The following is an 18015-nucleotide window of genomic DNA, read 5'->3' as shown; positions in this document are numbered from 1 at the left end:
TATACAATATATATATTTTTTGAACTTCATTTTGTCCTCTTGTAAAAGCTGATGTAGAAATTGGGGTGGCAAAGCAAAAAATTATGAGAAACCACCAAATGCATCTTCTACAAAAGAATCACTAATTCTAAAAAGTTTGATGTGAAATGAACAATGTTAACGAAGTTTAAGACACATTCAAAGTATGACAGACTGTAGAAGACATTATTGGTTTACTGCCAAATTACACAAGATTTATCATTTGTTGTTGAACATCAATTTTCATTTGGTCCAGACCATGAAATCAAATGATTAACAAAGTTCAATATTTGATAATATCAAATGGATAAAAATACAAGGTAGTTTTCCATGAAATTTAGTGTTTTTTGACAAATTCACAAAATTTGATGCACACAAAGATTATTGAAACTGCATGATTTTCATGGATTCTGTGGATTAAGAGCAAACAACTGATGTACAAGGTCTTGATTTCATGCTTGAGAAGAAGAGGTAAAAAGTCACTTTTCTTTGTGTCATTTTATATTTCCTGGAAAATAAGAATCTGTAGGTTCAACAACGAAATCAATCAAAACTGGTGATGCGTGATTTTTCACATACCATCATGCTGCTGTAAAACTTTTTCATCCATCATGTTTGCCAGGATGTTTCCCTGCAGAAACACACTCCAGTCAAAATCGGATATTTTGCCTATCGTGGTGACATCCTCGTACCTGTCATTGGCCCTCATTATGCTGGAGCACAGCATAAAAGAGAAAGTCAGCTGGTGGTTGGCAAACAGAGCTACAGATACTACACGGTATATACTGTAGGTTAACCTGGAATAGAGGAAATGAATTTGATAGAAAACTACAACAAATGTTGATGGCTCCCTTAAATACTGATATTTGTCAAAACATTTTTCAGTATGTAGTTGTATGAATGGACTAACAACCTATCAAATTGGAAACAAACCTAGTGTAGCAGGGCCCCTACTGGGCAGTCTGCAGTTTAAATCTTCACCATCATCAAATTGGAAACACTCCACAATTTTTTTTTTTTTTTACTAATTACATGTACTTACTATAGAGAGAGATTTACTGGTATAATTACTGCTGTAACTGCTGTTAAGGTAAGCTCAAAGCATTGTCGTCCTTAGTGAATCTCACAATTTTGTACAAGCAGGAAGATTTATTTATTTTACCTTCAGACATCTTATTTAAAATTTAAGAACCTACTTAAAGAATGGATTTCATTTCTAAAAATGCACGAGGGCAATCAAGCCAACAAACTTTATGAAAAGTATGCTGGCATGAAACACTGCAGTTCTAACATTCATGTATTTTCAAAAGTTAAATTTCTTTCTTACATTCATTTACACCTTTATTTCTGTCATAGCCCTTAGAATAGACATATGTACTATATTTATCAAGATTCATACACACATTGTTAACAACTGCATCACATTCATGAAGAAATGGCTATCATTAAGGAAATGTAAATATTTCAAAATATTTATAGATAACTAAAAACCTATTTATCATTTCCAGCATGTGTTTCTTCAGTTCCAGGGGATTTTCCGCAGGAGTCTCTGTCAGGACCTCAGCAATACTTGGTCTAGGTGTGGACGAAACACTGCCCTGTCGACTGCCAGGCCTCAGGGTGCCCACTAAGTGGGCCAGACTAGACTTCCTCCGTCCACTTCTCTGTCTGTCCTGAAGCAGAGCGAGGTCTGAGTGCCCATGTGTTAACTGCTGGTTACTGATACAGGAGATAAACATGTCCTTAAACCAGTCAAGGGAGAACTGGTACATGACATCTATCTGGGCCAGATCAGCAAGCACAAAGTACAGCGTAGCACCACGAGTGGCAACCTGAAAAATTATTTACCACAATTCAGACTTCCCCTAAGCTGATCATAAGCAAGCCAAACTATTTATAGCTGGTGAAAGTAATAAAGAAAAGTACCACGGAGTTTTATATGTTACATCTTCTGATCTTAAAGGGACTGGTTCACGATTTTTGATAAAAATATTTTTCATTTTTGATGTTAAACATTAAAAATATAGCTCATTTAATGTTGACAGCCAAAATTTGGACCTTCTGAATGCAAAAATAAAAGTAATAATTTAGCCTTGTAAACAAAGACTCGAGTCTTTTTATGTAGACAAACAAACAAGTGAAATATTGATTTTGCAATATAATGCATCTTAATTTTGCATAGTAACAAATTTTAACTTTTAGATGACACATTTCACCCCAAAAATGCTTGAAATGTGAAAGATATAATAATACTTAGATTGATATCCATTTCTTTTGAAAATTTCGTAAACAATAGCATACCGCAATCTTTGTTTACAAAACAAATAATAAACTCTCTAAAATGAGATTCCGTGATGATGTATCACCTTAATATTCATGTGAAATCTTTCAAACACATTAGACAGTAGATTCTGATCATTAAAAGTGAAAAACAAAATTTGGGGTAAAATCGTGAGTCAGTCCCTTTAAACGCATACATGTATGTCATCTACCAGCTTTGTATCATGATTCATTAATTAATCAAACTTTTATGAACCCATGTAGGAGAATTGAAATTCCAGATAGACCTGCATCACATTGTCAAATCATGGGCAGACACATACCGGCAGATAGCGCTTTCTGGCCAGGTTGAGTTTTTTCTCCGTCTCCTCAGATTGGGCCACCCTATTTGTGATTTCACTTGACTTTCCTTTACTCTGTTGTAGTGTATCCACCAAGTCCTGGTCATCCAAAATGTGACCTGAGTATTGAAATCCAAGCATGAAAAAGATACCTATTTCATCCGAAATGTGACCTGAGCATTAAAATCCAAGCATGAAAAAGATACCTATTTCATCCGAAATGTGACCTGAGCATTAAAATCCAAGCATGAAAATGATACTTATTTCATCCAAAATGTGACCTGAGTATTGAAATCCAAGCATGAAAAGATATCTCTTTTATCCAAAATGTGACATGAGTATTGAAATCCAAGCATGAAAAAAGATATCAATTTCATCCTTGAAAATTGAAAATGGTCTGCAATGTTCTAGTATCTGCTGTGGTTTAAAATATATGACAATCTTTCATTCTTGGACCAAGCCTTTCATTTAAGAAAATAATTTGATCACCTTCTGTGTTTTGGAGTAGACTAAGTGACCGATCCTCCAGATCACGTAATGACTTTACATCATCAGCTATACTTCCTAGCAGGTCACTGCGCTGACTCTCCAGAATGGGTTTTTCCTAGAAAAAAAATCTCTAGGTACAATTAAACATGAAAATCCACAGAGAATAAACCTGTGTCCTTATTCAAATGACCAGTTTACACATTATCAAGAATTCTAATCAATTACCTGTCGGACAACAGCAGAGAGTAGTTGTTCCTGAAGTCCATCAAACGTGACAGTGAAGTTGATGATGTTGACCTGAATGTAGACTGCTGGTAAGTAGTGGGGGTTGGCAACTGATGTGGTCATATACAACCTAAAACACAATCAAATGATGAGGTCAACATCGCAGAAAATCCAATGTAACTCTTCTAGACTGACTTTAGGATGTAAATATTTCCTTTATTACCTTCTAGACTTCTATACTGACTTTAGGAGTAAATATTTCCTTTATTACCTTCTAGACTGACATTAGGAGTAAATATTTCCTTTCTTACCGTCTAGACTGATTTTAGGAGTAAATATTTCCTTTATTACCTTCTAGACTTCTATACTGACATTAGGAGTAAATATTTCTTTTATTACCTTCTAGACTTTTATACTGACTTTAGGAGTAAATATTTCTTTTATTACCTTCTAGATTTCTATACTGACATTAGGAGTAAATATTTCCTTTATTACCTGAATTTGGAGTTGTACTCGATCTCTGTGTCTCCCAGTTTTATGACTGTTTGTCCCCCTCTTTGGAATGTCTCGTGTAATAGGACAGGCCTCAGGGCTGGATCCAAATGTTCAGATACATCCTATAGACACATCTCAAGCATCAGGATATACATGTACACACAATCAAGGCATAAGGATATACATGTACATACAATCAAGGCATCAGGATATACATGTACACACAAAATACACAGAAATACTGCAGAAAAATATCCGAATATTTACTACACAGGATAAAGCTAACTCACCTTCAGAAGCATAGGCTGTCCTACTCTGATGGCTGTCTCCAGCGCTTTCATGTAGTTTGGATCTGAAGCATCCACCACTTCTAAGCGATTACTCTTCCTTTCTTTGATGTAACTATCAAAGGTAAGCAGCAACTTTAATTTTGCACAGCACCTACTTTATATATATATACTATCAGTGAAATCAAACACAGATGCCATGTTTATTTTCAGCAATTTTTCAATGAAGCTTACTTCACAGCTTGGCCCTGGGGATCTATAAACAGAGGCCACCTTTTTGTTTTCTTTACAATAAGAGCATTTTCTGTTGAATGGTTATCCTGAGGTAAACCTTTATTTTGCCATTTTAAAACCTGTTGAAGTAAACCATAAAACACAATAGTGAGAAATGACACAGTATCACTAGATTTTATGAATGATTCACAATGAGTTGCAAGTAAATGTGGTGCAAAAGGGAATAAAGACATTTATCTTTTGTCTGTCTCTGCACTCACTTGATAAGCATCCACCGTGCTTTTGACTAGATCAAAGGACTTAGAGATAGGTATGGTGTAGTGTTCACAGAGCTGGAGCCAGGAGGAGACCAGCTCTTTTCTGTATGTGGCGGTGAACGGTCCAATGTACGCCACAGCTGCTGCCGCAATCAAAGTGTCGCCAACAAGTCCTGACAACTTCTCATCTAGCACATTTACAGACTCCGCCCACCTCACCTTCAATCATAGAAAGACTGTATAGCACCTCTCCCTTCTGATTCAATAATAATGCAGGGGAACATAGTAAAATGTTAACCTTTTTTTTGTTTTTTAAATTATTTGCAATGTGCTTGTGTTAAAGTCTAGACAAAACAATTTCGTTTATAATTAAGGTTGTTTAAATATCACAACAAATCATTAAATGCAGTTCACCTTTTCTCCTCCCAAAGCATCGATGAGTATAGAAGCTCGCTGAAGTCTGAGCCCCGTAGTGATTTTGTGCTGTTTAAGGGATTCCCTCTGATTGACACTGTCTCTGTATTGCTGTTGAAGGGTATCCAAGTGGTCTTGAATCTATTGAAAAGACATACATATTGATGTACAAGTCTCTCACATAATAAGCAGCAGTTTTAGCAAAAGATGTCTCCTTGCTCAAATAAGGTCATCTATAAAAATAAACATAAAACATCCCAAGGAGATGGTTGTCAACAGATTTGTTTTCAAGATATCAATATGTTTCAACGGTATCTGTTGTGCAGGTTTAGCTACCTTCTTGAGACTCTTCTGTTTCTGAGCCAAGCTCTGCTCCGCTAAATGGAGAGCGTCCTTGGCCTCTTCTACTCTCCTCTGTTTGGGTTTCACCATCTGTAGACAAAGAATGAAATGTACTGATAGAGGGAAAATCTCACATCCAGTTTCAGACAAAAAGTTCTGAAATGAAACTTAATGCTTGAGATCAGAAGAGGATGCCTCACCTTGTATACTTCATTATAATGCTCCAGAGCCAACACCCAGGCACAAATGGATTTACAAGCCATGGATACAGTGCCAACCTTATCTGGATTAAAGTCTGGATTCTTGGAGTATTTCTTCAACTTATGGAAAACCTAAAGAAGAAAAAAATTATACTTTTATAGTAAGAAAAAATATCACCCCCCCCCCCCCTCCTTCCCCAGTCAACCTTCCAACTACTGTTAAATATTCTTTTCAATTTTCCATCCTTGATATTTTTTTAATAATTACACCGCCATTCACCTTATCTGGGAGGCTGTCCTTATCAATCTGTTTCAGCTTCTTTAAGAAGTTAGGGTCCCCCAGCAATGTCTTGGCCACTGTCCATTCAGGTTTCTTCTGAAGCAGGATACACACAGCAGCCATGACAGTCATCACAAGGAATGGAGGCTTGGTGTACACTCGGATCTCAGAAATGGCCCCCTTGTCCAGTGTGTCTAGAGCCTCAGTGGCCATGATCAGCGTGGGAATGACCGATGACAGATCTCTCTGACATTCCTGTAAACCAGAAAAAAATAATTCATCACATATATCATAAATGGTTTTAAGTTAGTGTTTATATCTGGCGTTTTTAGGAGTTATTGATAGTATAAAGTTTTCAATTGGATTGTTTGATTATAAAGAGTTAAATGAACTTGTGCAGAACAGGTAGTTTGCCTGTGTCCAAGTATAAGAAATTTGAGGGCATTCGAGGTTTCACTGCTCTACGTGCAACAGTTCTATGTATCTAATTACATATCTTTAAGCTGACATGTATATTGATAAGTAGACTTGTACAAACCATTACAAGCTCTGTTTATCAGTATATACCTATAAACAGTATATACACATAAAATGAGCGGAGTCTGTATACCTGAGTGTATTTGTGTCTATTTATAGGAGCTTACATCAGCATAGTCCTGTACAATCTGTGTCTCCCTCTGCATCACACCTTCTTCCTGTTCCACAATTTCCTGGACTTCCTGTACAGCCTCCTGGTCCTTCTTTAATTGCTCCAACAGAATTTCTGTATCCTATAATAAAAAATTGAGGTATTACTCATATGTGCTGCAGTTCTAATTTTGTGAATGTCTGCTGCATGAAAATAATAACCCCCCCCTCCCCAAGATAGAACAGAACAATTTTTGCAACATGGGTTTTTTCTGACTCTGTTGCAAAGGGGTTACGTAAATTAACATGTAATTATAAATGTGGACCAGATGGAAGTTTATTTTTGATTGATTTGTTTTTTACTAGCTACTTTTCACTTGTTTGTCGGTTTTTTTTATATTTTTGTACAGCAAGTAACCACAGATTTAATAATTCTATTAATGAATGAATGAATGAGTGTGAGAGGGTAGTATATGTATGTATATATGTGACAAAAATCAAATAAATTATAAAAAAACCCAAAACAAAACATGTAATTATATATACCCTTTGTTTTTCTTCAATCTTTGGACCAAGAGTCTCCAGTTCTACAGACATCTCTCCAACCAAGGAATTGGCCTCTGACAGCTTAAATAAACCCACATTCAGACGATTCCTGGAAAAGATACAGATCATTATTCTCTTGTAATGTCCATGCCTGTAGCTCAAATGTTAAATATCACAGTAACATTATGTCATATAAATAACCAAATACAGTGAAATTCCTCAATACTGGTCAGCTGTTAGACTGAGGAGGATGAGTGGCCGCTTTAGTGATTAATGACATTGGATGATCAGTTATGTCCCTTTTCCAAAGTTTACACTGTTCACAATTGTTACTATTTATTCTTTATTGGTGATCACGAACTTTTAGGGGGAAAATTATAATGAAAAAAAAAAATCATCATATCTTTTATATACATTTCCATGAAATAATTTAACTAATTATAATAATTCAATTGCTACAAAAATATATGTCAACTGTCTGTTACTCATAAATGTACACAAACTGTAAAACAAAATAAGATAAAGCAGATTGGATAGTGTTCACTTTGATGTTGGGTTGAAATGCTGGCACAGTACTTAATAATGTGCTTACTGCAAGGTATGACTAATTCACAGCAACTACTATTGTACTTTTCAATAACTCCTGCTTGTGTATAAAGCAGTCAAGAAAAATTTTGAAACACTAAAAACAGAATTGCATAGAGTGATAAATTCCTTCAGAGGACACTTTGCTTTTACTTCTCAATCCTTGTGCATCTTGTTGCTTAAATTATCTATGATATTTTCGATAAAAAATTCATAATGCTTCTCGTAACAAACAAACCCTAGCGTAACATGATACCAAATTGTTGTTAAATGACATTGACACCATTTACATCTGGTTGAACAGTGTGTTGTATCATGTCTTTTTAAAACTCTCGAGATTTATTTGAATTCGTAGATTACAAAATATTTGTGAACATTCATGTAAAAAAATGATTCCAACACACATTAAATAATCTTGTTTCTTATTCAGGTGATAAATACTGTACAAAGGTTTATTTACGCCCCATGTTATTTTCGCCTTTCTACACTTGCAGACAGTTTCACCCTGTTTTGAATTTGCCCAAACATAGTTGTGTTAAAAGAGAGATATGAGGGAAAACAGTTTCGCCCACTCTTAACTTCGTCCAGTAACAGCAAGGGTGAAAGGGATGAAAATAAAACGGGGGCGGATATTTCCGTTTCCGACTATGGGGATCTAAATGTATGGCTTCATGCATAATTAATGTGGACTTTTCAGGGGTGGCCAGTATCATGAGAATAAGAATACATCAGACTTTTTTCAAGACCATCAATATGAACCGATTTCAAGGGGAGGGAGGGGGGGGGGGGGGGGGGGGGGTAGTGAAGAGTTTCACTGTTATACTTTAAGTAAGGACAAGAGATCAGAAGCACAACTGATATGAATGATGAAGTTTTTTTCTAACAAAGTACATACCTTTATGTAAAATACTCACTTGTTATTGACAAATTCTGTTTTGTTTTCCTTGAGCATTTTAGAGTAGAGTCTGATGAGTTCCATGTAGCTGCTAGGCGTGGAATAGTAATGGCGCCTCATCTCCTCCCAGTACCTCACTGACATCTTCCCGATCGACTTGTGAATGTCTACACACACCTGCCCTACTTTTGTCTTCAAGGCCTAGGTAACCAAAAGAAGAATCATGTTATCCATTCCATATACCGGGCATATATATTGTTTATATTGCCACAGTTGCAGCAGAAATGTTGATATTGATGCAGTACTCAGTTAAGTCTCGAGTACATTTGTACTTAATACAACTTCAACAACAGAGGTTTCATGTTACTGTAGATACTTAAAAAATAAATTTCATTATTGAAAATACATGAGGGTATGAACTGTGACACTTCATGCTGGCACACTTCATGAGGTCCATTAGCTTCATGATTATATAATAATGCCATTCAACGATGAATTCCTACTGCCTAACCCAAGTGAATGAATACATGACCTGGGTCTCCAGTTGGCACCTAAATCTGCATCCCATCAAGGGTGAAATATCCACCATCATTAATCACGATTGATGACCAATTACATCAATGGCATCTTTACACATATAAAACTTTAGTTTGATTTTTGTACTGCCCGTAAATTACTACCTCTATATCCATTCCTTCACTGGTGATGAACTCAGCATTAGAGAAGAACACCTGGGCTACATTCAACATAGCCTCATCATCCCATTCATCATACCAGTCAATGGTACAACAGTTAATCAGGGCGGGGTTCATACGACAGCGCTGTCGGAACTTGCCACCGGCGGGGCTCATGGTCAGCACCACGTGGAGGTTCTGTCTGACGCGATGAATGAAAAACTGGTACACTGACTCCTGGGTGTCGGGAATGTCCGCCTCTGAGGCAGCTTGTTTGAGATCCATCCTGATTCCATCCCTTTCTTCAGAGTCAAATAGGTCAGGAACCTCACCAGAATTTAGGATGCAGTTGATGTCTTCTAGGAATGATTCCTTAAGAAATCAAAGAATAAAATATATACCTATGTCATAGTTCCACAATCTTCCTCATTTGAGATCGTCAAACAATCAATATTTTTACCATCTCCACACCAATAAGCATCAACATATACCATATAAGCAGAATTTTTAGCGAGGATTTAATTTTGGCATTATCAGCAAGAGTGATGATATCGCTAAATTTGAATATTGCTAACAATTTATTCCATATCGGAGGTAATATTTATCTTTCCTGAAATTAAAAAGTTGCGAAAATTAGCTTTCGCTAAATATATATACCAATTGTTATGGAAAAATCGCTAAATCTGTGTCTGCTAAAAATTCCACTTAAAACAGTATTATGTCTTTTTCTGGATGTAGTTTTCTTTCATAAAACTAGAGGCAGAGTCCAATTCCTAGTAATTTGTTATTATAATCTTCATACCCTAGTTTAACGTCATTACCTTAACAATATCGGAGTCAGTCAGAAGGAAGACAATCTTCGTCCCCTTCGCCCCGCTTTGTTTGAACACTTTGGAGAGATCCTCCCTGAATTCTGTTGTTCCATAGCCCCTGTGCAGGGACAGTTTAAACAGCTCACACCCAGCGATGTGACTAGCCAGCTGGACAATCGTAGACTTTCCTGTACCATCCATACCAACCTGAAATAAGTGACAATTCAAGATTTACCACAACCCTCTAAAAATTGTAATGTTCTTATTCATATACCCTAATCTAGTCACAAATTGACCTAAGTAAGACTTTGAGAGTATTTTTAAGTTCAACTACAAGTCAATACATCCGTCCTCTGCACAAATCCATCAAAATTATCTGAAATCTTGATATTTCATCAAATTCCATTCATCTGATATTTTAGAAGTAAAACATATTTTAGTCCCACTGTTAGAATAGCCCACTATGTCCGAGTCCTACCAGTAACATGTGACCCCCAGGCTGTCTGAACACCCTTGCTGCTCGTGTAATATGTTCCACTGCATCTTTGAAAAACACCATCTGAGTAGCCTAAATGCATAAAAGAAAAAACAAATAAAATTCATTCAAATCTCAATAGAATATATTACAGAATATGTTACGAAAACTGACTTTGCACCATAGTATGCTTGATCACTGGATTGAATTCAGTGCAAATGAATGAATTTACTTCTTGAAAATGACGATGAATGACAAGAAAATAATAATGATTTCATTCTGATTTTGTGACAATGATTACAGGTATAACATAAATAACATTAATTAATATTCATGTAGATTTCATAGATAAATAAATCTACAAACATGCTAAGGACTAAATCATATTTCAAAATTCACACAGATATTTGTGACTCTAAATTTAGGTATATGCTTCTTACCATTAGCATCTCACCATCTTATTAAAATCTAAAACTACAAAATCAAACAATGTGAAGAGGGTCATTTCTTTTGAAAAAAATTTGAAATAACTTCAGACTGCATGAATATCTGTAACTTAACAAAAGCACATTATTAGGACTTGGACTTAGAATCTGACCTTAACCTGCTGGTTAGAAAAAGATATGGTAACAAACATCACTTTGACATACAGAATATTTTACCTTCAAAATCTCATGCACATACAAATAATTACAAAGAATTTAATGAATAAAGAATTCAACCTACGTGTATTTTAATGAAATTCTAGGCACAAAAGTTAATTTATTTTGTAAACATTCTTGTAAAAATTAATTCTAAAAAAGAGACAGCTATGAAGAATTCTTCATATTTAGAAAGCATAATTTCAACCAGAAAAATGAGAAACAGCTATTTTATTTACAAACTCTTCAACTTTACCTTGATTACCACACCAAACATATTTATCTAGAAAATACAAGTTACATTAGATCCATCACACTCTTCAAGTCTTAACATGCAAATTATTACCTATAAATCTGTTAATGCTGAAAACAATACTGAAACAATATTATGTGTACATTTATACACCATGCCTCTATTTAACCAACACCATTTAGATCTTTTCATTGCACAAAACTAAATACACAATATTCTGGTGGATTCTAGGTTCTAGGTGCGATGTGTGTGACTGTTCTGAATTTTGTAATAAGTCATGCAAAGTGCAACTGTTTTCACTGGGCTTCTAATCTGAAACCATGCCTTTGATACAGTACAACACAAAGTATATTACAAAGTTGTGACTTAAAATGGTTACATGTATGAAAGGGAAGTACATGTAACTCTTCTTGATTAACATCTATTCCTTATTTTCCCACTAAAACTTTTGTTAGAAATTTGATCAGCTGTTAATTGATTGACATTCTCACATACAAATAACATGCATTAAGAGGCTATTTCAGTGAGGTTTCCTGCTTTTATCTCCATTGATAAGAAGATAATCCAGAAAATGGGTGCAAAATATTCCCATTGAACCATGTGTAGAATTATCCAAGTACACAAAACTGTTTGGATCCCCTGTCAAAGAATTTCCATGAACGAACAGATATTTCCAAAAGTCAAACAGAGTGAGAAAAAGTGGGAGTCTGTTTGAATACAAGTCACCAAACCCATTGTGGGTATTTCTTACACTTTTTGTTTCCAGGGTAAGAAATCTGGCTTTCTAAATACAAGATAAAATATTTGATAATATTTGGTAATGATGAAATAAAATAACAAGAGAAGTGGGTGGTAGGGTGTGTCTGAAATAGCCCATTTTTTCATTCCTTTTAATATAAGCTGTTATTCTTTGCATTAGGTCCTGCATTCCTGACTTACATTCAAGGCCATGTACATCACTTTGGTGCTATCATCCTTTCATCATCAGAGAAATAAATTAAGATTCTATGTTCTCCACAAAATACTCATCTATAAATACCTAAACATAAAATTTTCTCAACAATTTTATTCTAATATTTGTAATGCATAGTGAAATACTCGTAATAGAAAAAAAAAATCCTTACTCATTGAAATATAATACAAAAACATACTAAGTTATTTTCCTAATATCGCAAAATTTAGTTGAAGCATTACAATGAAGATCAGAGATTTTTGCCCAGAACTTTGTTTGCTATAGATTTAAAATCACAGATAAATGTTATTTCTAATTTCTTACAGAAAAGAGTCTATGCAAAATAAAACTTCCTGTGCGTGAATTTCAATACTACACTGCACATCCTTACACCAAACGAAGCACTATTGAAAATGTATACATGTTATATCGCTGACCCTTTGCCTGTATATTTCCAAAGAATATAAAAAGATATTACAGCAATGTATTACATCATTGCTCAACTTTGCTACCTGGATGTCTATTGTCTCTTCATGTTGCTATAAAAAGAATGAAGTGTCTTGTGCATGAATAACAAGATACAAGAAACATCAAATTGGCTTGCTTAATATACCTAATACCAACAGAATATTCCCATCAGCTCAATGACTGCAAGAGTAAAGGACTGAGAATAAGCAACTCAATGGGAATGGTCAAATAAAAACAATTTTGTAATCCTTTTTATATAAAAAACCTAGATATGAGAAATGAGAAAATCAAACCGTATCCATGTGAAAATTGCTTCACATGATATCAATGATTTAGCATATCATATTTGTGATGAATATTAAATTCTCAACACACCCTTGAAATTAAATATCAATCTTTTTCTATGATTGCATGTGAAAAGTTTCATAGGTGGCACAAGTTCTCTACAAGAATATGCTATTGAATACTTGGGATTTTCTCATGACTAGCAAGCATGCAGTATTGAAAATGCTTGGCATATGAAGAGAAGGGAATAATGGATATTTAATGCAAGTTTTTAAAAAAAAAAAGTCTTTACCTTGGTGTTGCCATAATTCATTCGGAGATAGTACTCCTCCAGGATCTGGGACAACTTGACGCGGTCAGACATTGGATGGTACACGCGAGCAGTCTTGGATTCCTGCAGCTCAAAGAAATCGCCAAATAATACCTGTTCATTCATCAGCTTCTCCTTTGTCCATTTGACCTTATAGAGAAAAAGGAAATACAATATCTGTAGAAGTGATCCTTTCTGATCTAGATTCTCCCTAATCTTAACTCAAACATCAACTCCAGCCAAGACTAAGGATTCCGTCAGAGCAGCGGTGGCAACATCAAATTAGCCTCACTAACATCTTTTAAGCAGAAACCAAATAAATTTCAGTTTACCTTGAAGTGGTCATGCAGGTTGTCAGACAGGAACTGAAAGAAAACATCACGATCTTCCGGACAGATGAGACGATCATGGAACACTCGTGTTGCCTCGTGAGCAAAAAGCTGGGCTACATTGTCCTTGCTTACAATGACAGACTCGTGGGCTTGGAGCAGTCCTTGTATGACCTGCAAAATATACAGTGGATATGTGAATGGGTAAGTAGACATATCTGTGCATGGAAGTGACTTCAGTTTGCTTTATATCCAAAGAAATTCATGTGCATATGTATCAATTAGTATATTTTCATTAGTGAGTAAATAAGTCAAGCAAGAGTTACTCTACCTTGGACAAATCTCTCAGATTAAATGTATAGTGAGATTTAGCTGGAGTGGGCAGCATACTGCCACACATCCTGTAGTACACAGCGATGGCAGCAGATACCAGAGGGAGCTGTAGTTCTGTCACCTCAGTGGCAAACTCCCCCTCTTGGAAGAATCGACCTAACTGCACTTGATAAATATGTTGAAGGGATCTGGTTGATGGCTGGGGTAGAGCAAAAATGCTAAAAAAGAAATCTCCATTAGACATAATACATGTCTGGAATTGTACCAAATTAGGTCACTCTCATAATTCACATAAGTGAATTTTCCTCTGGTAAGGGGCAGTTCATAGAAAGAGTAGTGTGCCCATACATCATAGCATAGCATCTAACAAGGAATAAAAACAGAGAAGGGGTCCCTCTGGGGCACGTTCAAAATGGGATGTAACTGAACTTAGCTCTAGGTTTGTGAACTTTCTTCATGACTATCTAACTTTTTACAAACTCTGCAAAACAGAGTTATTCTAGAGATTTTTTATTCCTGTGACCTTAACCTTTCTCAAATGACCTTTCCAGAGAATCCTGGCACACCTAGCTGTTAGCAAACTTTGTGCTTAGCATGAACTTCAACAATCCCTGTATTACAGAGTTGATGGCTTGAACAATAATTTCATATTGTTAATTTCTATAATCTTGACCTTATTTAAATGCAATCCCACCATTACAAAGCATATGAAAATGATTTTGTAATGACAATCCTATTGACCTTGATTCTTTTATAAATGACCTGGATCTTTTTTTCCAATGACCTTTATTCTAAGGATAATCTTTGCACTTCTATCATCATTATACTACAAAGTTATGACCTGAACAAGAATTTTGTACTGGTTTTAAAAAATTAGTGAGCAGGTTTATATTTTCAGGGTGAAAAATGTCTATGAACAGACAGACAAGGCGACTTCAGCACCCTCCTATTACTGAGTGTGTGTGTAAGGTGGGAGGTTATGATAACTAACCTGAAGTGTTTGAGGAGCCTAGGACTGATTGGGTTCCTGCCTCCTCCTGGTGGACCACAAGCTGCCACAACATGAACATCATAAATGTCCTAAAAATTAGAGAGTCAGAATGTCAACAATGTTTGATCAGACTAAACAACTTTCAAAAGTCAGATTCATTCATTAACATCTGCATTATGATATTTGTCTACTGATAATATTAAACATGAGGTTCATCAGCTATGATGCTCACATGACAGACATGAGTCAGTGCACTAACAATCAATTTCATGCAATTATTGCTAAAGAAACCAAACAAGAAGTCTGAATTGAAATAGCTTTAGAGAATATTTACGACCAAAAACAAAACATTGCGAACTATGATCACAGTCAGAAGGAAAATAACACATGTTCCAGCCAATCAAATACAGTTAAACTTTGGTACCTTGAACACTGCTATCTGGAATACCATGGATATGTTGAAGTACTTCGGAAGTCCCATAACTTATTTTTAAAATATTTTACCCTCAATATCTCAACATTTTTTCTTGGTGCCATCGAGTTCAAGATAACGAGGTTTGACTGTATCTTGAAAAGCAATTCTAAAGTACTGCAGAAACATTTGTGTTACAATTGATGTCTAGACACAATGTTCTGACAACAACAAAAATATTACTCAGCCAATCAGAAAATATAATAAATATCTCTGGAAAAAAAACCCAACTCTTTTACAGGACCACTAGACAAAACTGTGTGTCAAATTCCATGACTTGGCATGTGTACTTTCTGGAGGAGGAGCTGAAAATAGCTCAACCAGTCAGATACCATGACATAAATAGAATCTGATACTTAAATAAAGTGTAGTCTTCTCCAAGAGCACTAGAGCTTAACTAGCGATGTATTGATTACTGGGCAAGTAAACTGGAGTTCAAAATGTCTCAATCAGAAGCCACAACAGCCTCAATGAAACTTTGGTTACTCCTTCAAATAATAATAATTTCTTAACACTGAGAAACTTTGTGTGAAGTTTGATAACTAAGCAAGCATTTGTTCCAGATATGACAAACACTTGAGAAGTTTATCCTATGCATGCAGACAGTAAGGTGGACTGACAGACTCTTTACAAATTTTGATCCTTGGCTCAGATGATGCTGTTGATATGTAACTACTATTGCTTAGTGACAACTCTACTGACAATGTAGATTTATTTCCATACCTTCCACACAAGGTGCGCTTTCCCTGCATGATAAAATCCACCCAGTTCCAGAAACTGTCTAAGTAACTCCAGCGGGGGCTGTGCTCCATACACCTCAGGGGCCGGCATGTTTAAATCATCCACAAACACTAACACTTTTTTCCCCCGGGGAGCCCCTAGAGTGTCCTTGCCTTTCTTGATCAGTTTGTGCATGATGTGAGCCTTTAGTCTGGCTGACGTTGTTTGAGCAGAGAACTGAATCATTGAGCTGATAATTCCAGTGGAACTTTTAGGTTTGGCTGTACCCAACAAGACATCAATGTTCTTTGATTCTTCAGTATCTAATTCTGTGAGTTTAGAGATGCTCTCTAGTAAAGCATTTGACTTGTCAGAGTAGCTGAGAATCTGACCCAGCACTGTGCCACTCTTGGTTGAAGTTCCTCCTTCTTGTCCTAGCCTGCCAAGCATGTGATTTATAATGGCCGATTTGCCCACTCCAGATTCACCTAAATAATTCAAATAATGATTTTCAACAACAGTCCTCTGGACCACAACACTAACCTGAGTTACTTTGGCCCTGCTGTTCTACATCAGAAATTTAGAAAATTGAAAGAATGTGTAATTCCCCTTTGTCATACCGCAGATATTAGGGAATCACAATGGTACATGTTATTGTTCAATCAAAATTAAGATGAACTTAGTGTATTTTAGTTTCACATATTTAAAAGAATTTTTCTTACATGCGCGATTTTCTCATTTGCTTTTCAATCTAATTAGAATAAGATCTTCCATCCGCTCCCCGGTTTTCGATGGACGCGACGTATCGAAAACCAGGGAGCGGATGGAAGATCTAATTTTAATTAGATTGATTTCCTTTTATTCTTGTCTCTCAATTTTTGCATCCTGATTAGGAAATTCTGGATAATTGTAGTTTACTAAGGAACTATTTGATGTTGGTAACTGATGCTACTTCTTGGAGTGCACTCAGACTGTTTACACACATGTGAAAAACACGTGGATTTGGTTAAGTTTGCGGATAGAAAAAAAAAACAAGAGGCCCATGGGCCTAGAATCGCTCTTCTGATACATTTTAGGACAGGCAAAAATTCTCACTAACCAAGATTCATCAATTAACAAAGTTTGATGATGATGTTAAGTCAAATAGTACCTGAAAATTTAAATGTAACTGTCCAAAAGTAGGTCACGGTGACCTACTTTTGGTCGACACACTGAAGACTCAAGATGCATCAACTGACAAGTCAAATAGTATTCAAATATAGCCGTCAAATTCCAAAAGAAGGCCACAGTGACCTACTTTTTGGTTGACACACTCCAAAGACTCAAGACCCATCAACTGACAAAGTTTGATGATTGTAAGTCAAATAGTATCTGAAATATTCAAATATAGCCGTTAAAATCCAAAAATAGGTCACGGTGACCTACTTTTTAGTCAACACACTCTGAAGACTCAACATGCATCAACTGACAAAGTTTGATAATTGTAAGTCAAATAGTATCTGAAATATTAAAGTATAGCAGTCAAATTTCAAAAGTAGGTCACGGTGACCTACTTTTTGATCAACAAACTATGAAGACTCAAGATGCATTAACTGACAAAGTTTGATGATCCTAGCTTTCAAAGTGTCCAAAATATGCATCTAAAATTGAAAATGTGAAATTTGAATGTCTGCAAAATTCAAAAAGTAGGTTACTGTGACCTACTTTTTTTATAAATATGTTTTGAGGCCTCTAGACGCATCAACTTACAAGGTTTGATGATTCTAAACCTCATGGTATCTGAAA

At 35.7% G+C, this 18015-nt stretch overlaps 1 protein-coding gene across 1 annotated transcript in view; it reads right to left on the bottom strand.

The window, feature by feature from the left end:
* Positions 1-18015, bottom strand: part of LOC125649852 (dynein axonemal heavy chain 6-like) — a 72670-nt gene that overhangs the window by 16456 nt on the left and 38199 nt on the right. The window contains exons 46-70 of the mRNA XM_056164788.1: positions 16234-16718; positions 15039-15127; positions 14046-14265; positions 13718-13888; positions 13368-13535; positions 11374-11400; positions 10480-10569; positions 10011-10208; positions 9196-9561; positions 8535-8716; positions 7036-7144; positions 6507-6632; positions 5863-6117; positions 5583-5714; positions 5377-5472; positions 5041-5181; positions 4630-4845; positions 4370-4488; positions 4139-4250; positions 3849-3970; positions 3354-3483; positions 3129-3243; positions 2622-2758; positions 1510-1850; positions 598-815 (exon numbers count right to left, since the gene is read on the bottom strand). Of these exons, the coding sequence (XP_056020763.1) occupies positions 598-815; positions 1510-1850; positions 2622-2758; positions 3129-3243; positions 3354-3483; positions 3849-3970; positions 4139-4250; positions 4370-4488; positions 4630-4845; positions 5041-5181; positions 5377-5472; positions 5583-5714; positions 5863-6117; positions 6507-6632; positions 7036-7144; positions 8535-8716; positions 9196-9561; positions 10011-10208; positions 10480-10569; positions 11374-11400; positions 13368-13535; positions 13718-13888; positions 14046-14265; positions 15039-15127; positions 16234-16718 (4365 nt within the window). The remainder of the gene's footprint in view (positions 1-597; positions 816-1509; positions 1851-2621; positions 2759-3128; positions 3244-3353; positions 3484-3848; positions 3971-4138; positions 4251-4369; positions 4489-4629; positions 4846-5040; positions 5182-5376; positions 5473-5582; positions 5715-5862; positions 6118-6506; positions 6633-7035; positions 7145-8534; positions 8717-9195; positions 9562-10010; positions 10209-10479; positions 10570-11373; positions 11401-13367; positions 13536-13717; positions 13889-14045; positions 14266-15038; positions 15128-16233; positions 16719-18015) is intronic.

The sequence above is a fragment of the Ostrea edulis genome, chromosome 5 (assembly GCF_947568905.1).
Source record: "Ostrea edulis chromosome 5, xbOstEdul1.1, whole genome shotgun sequence".
NCBI lineage: Eukaryota > Metazoa > Mollusca > Bivalvia > Ostreida > Ostreidae > Ostrea > Ostrea edulis.
This window is presented reverse-complemented; position numbering and strand designations above follow the sequence as displayed.